The following is a 6,579-nucleotide window of genomic DNA, read 5'->3' as shown; positions in this document are numbered from 1 at the left end:
AACACTCATGCCATGTCTTCTGTGTGCCTGTGCTCCTCCAGTACTCCAGACATGATCTTTCCAAAGCTGCAGTTCATTGACAAGGGAGGTAGAAGGAGATCTTTAAGTGCCAGAGAAGACTGGGAGCCACCCAACCAAGTCTTCAGTTAGAGTTCAGCGTCAGCGGTGATCCTCATGCAGAGATAGAAACATCTTGCTCTTAACAGGGAGTTAGTTATTCCCAGAACAAACTTCATAACTGAGTCTTCTTTTGCTTGCCACCCCTGAGTTTGATTCTAGCCACAGTTTCACACATTCCTAAGTTGTAGTTTTGGTCTGTGTTCAAAGTAACCCTTCAGCGCTCTTGCATTTTTTACTGTGCTGGACATCTGGGGTTAGACTGTTTAGCAAGATAAAATATCCTCATTACACTATAGAACAATTTGAAACCACATAGGGCTGTTGTACTCTTTCAAGAATTTGAAATGTGTACTCTGATCTGCCACATGGCTTGTCTATCACTTCAAAACCACAAAGTAGCTATTTAATAACAATCCAGATCTAAGTGTTACTTTGTTAGATAATGAACCAGATACCTTTTCATAAATATTCATGGAAACACTCAGAGATGAATGATATCCCCTCCTTTACAGATAAAGCAACTGAGGCTTGGCAAATAGCTTGGCAAATAGCAAATAAAAAGTACTCCAAAGCACCCCAGGAGTGGAAGCTGTAATGTTCTAGGCAGCAGAGACTGTACCTGTTTCCTGTTGTATTCTCAGTCCCCAGCACAAAATGGGTCCATAATAAATACACAAGTAAGAAATAAACGAACAACTCTTATTACGAAGTTCATGCTCCTTTCTGCTATATTGTTTCCTTTAAGATTACCCTGACATACATTTTGTGCCTAAGCGAAGAAATAATTTATCAGCACTATTAGGAGTAAAATATTCTGTTGTCATAGAATAAATGTATACTTTTATACAAGCCACCCATTGTATACTTTTATACAAGCCACCCATTGGCTTGTCTTTTTGTGTTGTTGGCATGAAGGTTAGTTGCAGTATATAGAAATAAATCACCATAAGAAAAGCAATCACCATAAATCCATGCTTGAGGAAAGGGGCCATCATCATTTTGTTGGAATGCCGGTACAATATGCGAGCTATCAAATTTCACCTAATTCTGGGATATTTTTTCCCCAGATAACAATATATAAAAGGTAATTCCATTGAACTAATCTTGTCAGTATGTTTAGTTGATGTTTTATAGCAGTAAAAATGTACTTAACTGCAAACCTCAAACCAAGTTACTGGAAGGAAAGATAAATACATGGGTGATCTGTGTTATGAAAATCACAAGGCAAAATTGCTCTAACTTTACTCTTACATCTGTTGATCATACCACATTGCTTTAAACATTCGAATTCCAGTTCTAAGTATTCATTGGCCTGAAAGAAATACTGTATGAATTATAACATTTACTTGCAGTCCTTAAAAAAATAAGGAGGGGGTACGCAGAAGACTTTCTTTGTCTTGGGAAATGCTGCCCAATGTTTGCTGGAGAAAATGGCTATATTGATTCCGGACAATGGTTTATATTATCTTAGCAAATATAGTTTGAGGTCAGTTACCAGAAATGCTAGTTTTTCACTGAGTTTATAAACTTCCTGGTATTTATAAAACTGAAAGAATGTGTGCTGTTCAACTTGTAACCATGATTATTCAGTGGGTCACTTTAAGTAAATATGTAAACATCTGGTTCCAAGAGACCAGCAAAGACCTCACAGCTTCACATCTGTAAATAGTGCCTCTCTATTAAACCTCCTATATTAGTGTTTGGGGGAAAATTTAAAAAAAAGGTCAATCTTAGTTTTGTAAGCTTCATGATTATATGACCCAAAATAGATTATTTAGACCAGAGAGGGATAAATTCCTTTTTGGTTCTGGATCCTTTTGTGAAGCTGATGACCCCAAAATTGGCAGAATATTACATATAGCTTTAGAAGATTCTCTGATCTAAAGTTCATCAATCTACATTAAGAATATAAATATCACTTCAATTTTTAGGCACAGGTGTACATGAATTTAAATCTATATATTAGCCTATTTTTCTCTTTAAACTCTTCATTATATTCATGTGCCTCTAAGTGCCCAAAACCATAATGCTGCAAATGCGAGAAAAGTTATTCTAGCAAAGTGGTATTTGATACTGTGCTGTTTATCTAGGCCCTCCCCTTTCTCTTGTCCACTATGCAGTAGCTTATATTCCTTAACCTTATGTGGAGAGGCCTGCTCTGAGTTTTTGGTTGTTCAAGTGTAGGATTTTCTCTGGAAATTTTTTAGAAGTCATATTCAGGAAATGGGAGAAAACTGAACCTGGGAACATAATAAAACTTTTGAGCATCATGCTTCCCTTTTCCAGCTAATTCCATGGTGTTGTTACTCAGCTAAAATCTGTATGTCAATATCTTTGCCTTTCTTAAGTATCAGTTACAAAGTTTCTGCCTGAAATAGACATCTGTCTCTAGGATCTTACAAATCCAATTGGAGAGAAGAGGCTATACACGGAACAAGAAAATGGTGAATTATTCAGTATTGATACAGTATTGTAAATATTGATGGGGGTAATGGATGCTAAGAGCAAGTCTACAATTAAATCATTATAAACATAATGAGTAATAGTGTGTTCCCAAGCTTATCCGAGCCTAAATCCTATTTTATAACACTGATTAACATCCAAAACAAACTAAGGAACTATTATATAGAATTATCATAAATTTTCCTGAGGCTGAGGGAAGCCCTTGAGAAATAGACAGGATGTGAGTTTGGTTTGGTCCAGAATCACCAGGGATTAATTGTTTTAAAAAAATTCATTATTGAGCACTACCTCTGTCCTATGAAATCATAATTTTTGATGTGGTGGCATTGGATCTCCACATTTTAATACCATCTCTGCCTTTATGAACAGTCAGGCATGAGAACGCCCTTACAGACATGTGTGATGAAGAGGAAAGGTGTCCATACCATGTAGACAAATAATGTTCAACAGTAAAATTATTTGAGCACTTTGATTCTAACCTCAAAACTTGAGAACTTGAAAGATTTTGTAAATAGTGACCTCTTCCAGGCTATCATTTGCTGGACCTAATAAAATGAACATCTCATTGCTAAAATAGTCCTTTTGGATTTCCATTTCAGCACATGGTTTCAAATATTTACTTCCTGCCAAAAAATTCAAATAATGCAAGTTTGTGTACATATAAGTCACAAACACATCTATCTACATAATTTCTTTTGATTTTTTTATGGGAGCATGTGGAGGCACTGATTGCCTTATATGTCAAACTTCATAAAAGTGAAGCACGGGAAGAAAATAATTACAGAGTGAAAGGAGTTTCATGCACTTTTTTTCTTCATGACTGTGAGATCTTGGATAAAATTTGAGGACCTGCTAAGTCTGATGCCCAGAAGGACTTCTGATGAAAAATTCCCATTTTTCCTCAGTGAGAAACACTTTTTTTAAAAAAAATCTAAATCCTGGGGAAGAGCTTTGTTATGGTTGTGGGCTCTCCACCTCTGCGGGATCAGGAAGCTGGGGACGCGCCCTTAGACGCTGCCTCTGGCCCCTAGCTGTAGCCCCACTGCTGCCGGTGATAGATTCCTGTGGCCTTTTAAGTGATTGAATAATGATGGAAATGGATCCAAAATAATAAATGACTACTAAAGCAGTAGAAGATTCCTCATATCACCTTCCAGTTCAATTCAGTCTTCAGGAGGAGGCGGAACAAGTGAAATAGAGAAGACTGAAGAGAAGACGACCTCACTTTGGAACTGTTTACTCCTTGACTTCTTTATTTCTACTTATTTTAATTTTGCTGTGAATTTAAATAGTGAAAACCAAAGGAATAGAAGATACATTTGGGAGCTTTATATAACCCAAGAGATTTGCCTTGAAAGCTGCTATTCTTTGGAGAAAAACATACTAAGTTCCTGTCTGATTAAAAACAAACCAGATTTCCTATGTCCCTTAGATTCTGAAGAATAAAACAGATATAAATACATATCCGCACACTTTTTAGCAGTTCTGTAGGAATAATGAGATTTATAAATTAAGGGCTTTGTTATGTGGATGTTTTGCCGCTGGAATTGACTGCTCAGAAGATCTTTTATTGCTCTCTAATGCTATATTTTTGATCTGTGGCTTTGATGGCATTCGCCCACACATGAGTTTACCTTTTTCCAGTTATGACCTTGTTATGAACAGTGTTTGCACTCAATGTGCAAATGTCCATGTATTATCTATTTAAACAGCATCATAGTTCCATCACTCAAGGAAGTTGAATGAGGTGAACATAGACATAGCTCTTTCCCCTTCCCCCCATTTTTTAAATGTAACAAATACTTTTTATGTTCCCCTTCCCCTTTTTGGAAACGTGTCAGGAACTAGATAGTTTACGATGAGCAATTGAGGAGACTTGAAAGAGTGAGACAGACAGAGCCTGGCTTCCTTGTGCTTTATCACAAGGCGTGCTGCTGGCCAGCCTATTTAAGCACCCTTTTAACAAGAGAACCTCGTAGGAAATCCAGCTGGCAGACTCAAGGAGTTCGGGAAACAGGACCACAGAGGTTACACTCTGGGATCCTGGCCATGAGGTTGGATGCCTCACCTTGCTGAAAAGAGACACTGGACCTAAATGGCGCAGCATGACTTTGTTCCTGCTTGGCTAAATTTCTCAACACCACAGTCAGCTAAGTCACCTACAGCCACCTTCGAAAAACACGGAGAGCACCTACCCCGAGGAGATGGTAGGTTTGGAGTAAGCCGTCGTCGACATAATTCCTCTGATGGCTTTTTTAACAATGGACCTCTGCGAACTGCAGGAGATTCCTGGCACCAGCCCTCCCTGTTTCGCCACGACTCTGTGGACTCTGGTGTCTCTAAGGGAGTATATGCTGGAATCACAGGGAACCTATCTGGTTGGCATGGCTCTTCCCGAGGTCATGATGGCATGAGCCAGCGTAGTGGGGGTGGCACAGGGAACCATCGCCACTGGAATGGCAGCTTCCATTCCCGGAAAGGCTGTGCCTTTCAAGAAAAGCCACCTACAGAGATTAGGGAAGAAAAGAAAGAAGACAAGGTGGAAAAATTACAATTTGAAGAGGAAGATTTTCCTTCTTTGAATCCAGAAGCTGGCAAACAGAATCAGCCATGCAGACCTATTGGGACCCCTTCTGGAGTGTTGGAAAACCCACCTAGTGCCAAGCAACCCTCCAAAATGCTAGTCATCAAAAAAGTTTCCAAAGAAGATCCTTCTGCTGCCTTCTCTGCTGCATTCACCTCACCAGGATCTCACCATGCAAATGGGAACAAATCATCAACCATGGTTCCAAGTGTCTATAAGAACCTGGTTCCTAAGCCTGCACCACCTCCTTCCAAGCCCAGTGCATGGAAAGCTAACAGAATGGAACACAAATCAGGATCCCTTTCCTCTAGCCGGGAGTCTGCTTTTTCCAGTCCGATCTCTGTTACCAAACCAGTAGTACTGGCTGGGGGCACAGTTTTAAGCTCTCCTAAAGAGAGTCCCTCCAGCACTACTCCTCCTATTGAGATCAGCTCCTCTCGCTTGACCAAGCTCACCCGCCGAACTACCGACAGGAAGAGTGAGTTCCTGAAGACTCTAAAGGACGACCGGAATGGAGACTTCTCAGAGAACAGAGACTGTGACAAGCTGGAGGATTTGGAGGACAACAGCACACCTGAACCAAAGGAAAACGGAGAGGAAGGCTGTCATCAGAATGGTCTTACTCTCCCTGCAGAGGAGGAAGGGGAGGTCCTCTCACACTCTCTGGAAGCAGAGCATCGATTATTGAAAGCAATGGGATGGCAGGAATATCCTGAAAATGATGAGAATTGCCGCCCCCTCACAGAGGATGAGCTCAGACAGTTCCACATGAAGACGGAACAGCTGAGAAGAAATTGCTTTGGGAAGAACGGCTTTTTGCAGAGCCGTGGTTCCGGCCTGTTCTCCCCTTGGAGAAGCACTCGTAAAGCAGAGTTTGAGGATTCGGACACGGAAACCAGTAGCAGTGAAACATCAGATGACGATGCCTGGAAGTAGGTATATAAGTCCTCAAAAATCTGACCCAGTAAACTCAGCTTGTGTGTTTAGGGAGTATACAGAAGAAATCATTCTTTTTCTTTTCTTATGTTGTTGAATACTTCATGCACAAGGGAAAATAGTCATATCCCAAAGAGAGAGCAATTGGCTTGTTTAGCTTTTGTTGTTCTTCCCTGTTATCTGCTTAATAGAAGTTTGTGTGATGGGAAAGATTTTTTTAAATACACACACACACACACACACACACACACACACACAGACACAGTATCTATGGGGCGACGCACAGGTGGGAGCTGGCAGTGCAGAGAGGAGACATGGTCTGCATCAACAGCTTCTACTACCAGCCCTTGGGGCACTCACCCCTGTGCTCAAGCAATCATTGTCAATGACAAAGTGACTATTGAAGTTATAATTGTATTAAATTAATGCTAATAATTTGGATATTTTATTTTATTTTTTGGCTGCTCAGGTAACGT

At 40.1% G+C, this 6,579-nt stretch overlaps 1 protein-coding gene across 1 annotated transcript; it reads left to right on the top strand.

Moving 5' to 3' along the window:
• The first annotated feature begins 4,454 nt into the window (after positions 1–4,454).
• On the top strand, positions 4,455–6,322 carry LOC123390891 (vasculin-like protein 1). Its single transcript, XM_045075686.1, has one exon. It carries the CDS (start codon positions 4,679–4,681, stop codon positions 6,101–6,103), a length of 1,425 nt encoding a protein of 474 aa, XP_044931621.1. The 5' UTR covers positions 4,455–4,678; the 3' UTR covers positions 6,104–6,322.
• The last annotated feature ends 257 nt before the right edge of the window (positions 6,323–6,579 follow it).

Source organism: Mustela putorius, unplaced genomic scaffold, assembly GCF_011764305.1.
Source record: "Mustela putorius furo isolate JIRA1106 unplaced genomic scaffold, ASM1176430v1.1 tig00000151_pilon_pilon_pilon, whole genome shotgun sequence".
Classification (NCBI taxonomy): Eukaryota; Metazoa; Chordata; class Mammalia; order Carnivora; family Mustelidae; genus Mustela; species Mustela putorius.
Note: the sequence above shows the minus strand (reverse complement) of the source record. Positions and strands in the feature narration are given on the sequence as shown.

Bases quoted from the DNA above. Each gene is read 5' to 3' on its own strand.
- LOC123390891 (XM_045075686.1), top strand. From the start codon at position 4,679: ATGGCGCAGCATGACTTTGTTCCTGCTTGGCTAAATTTCTCAACACCA.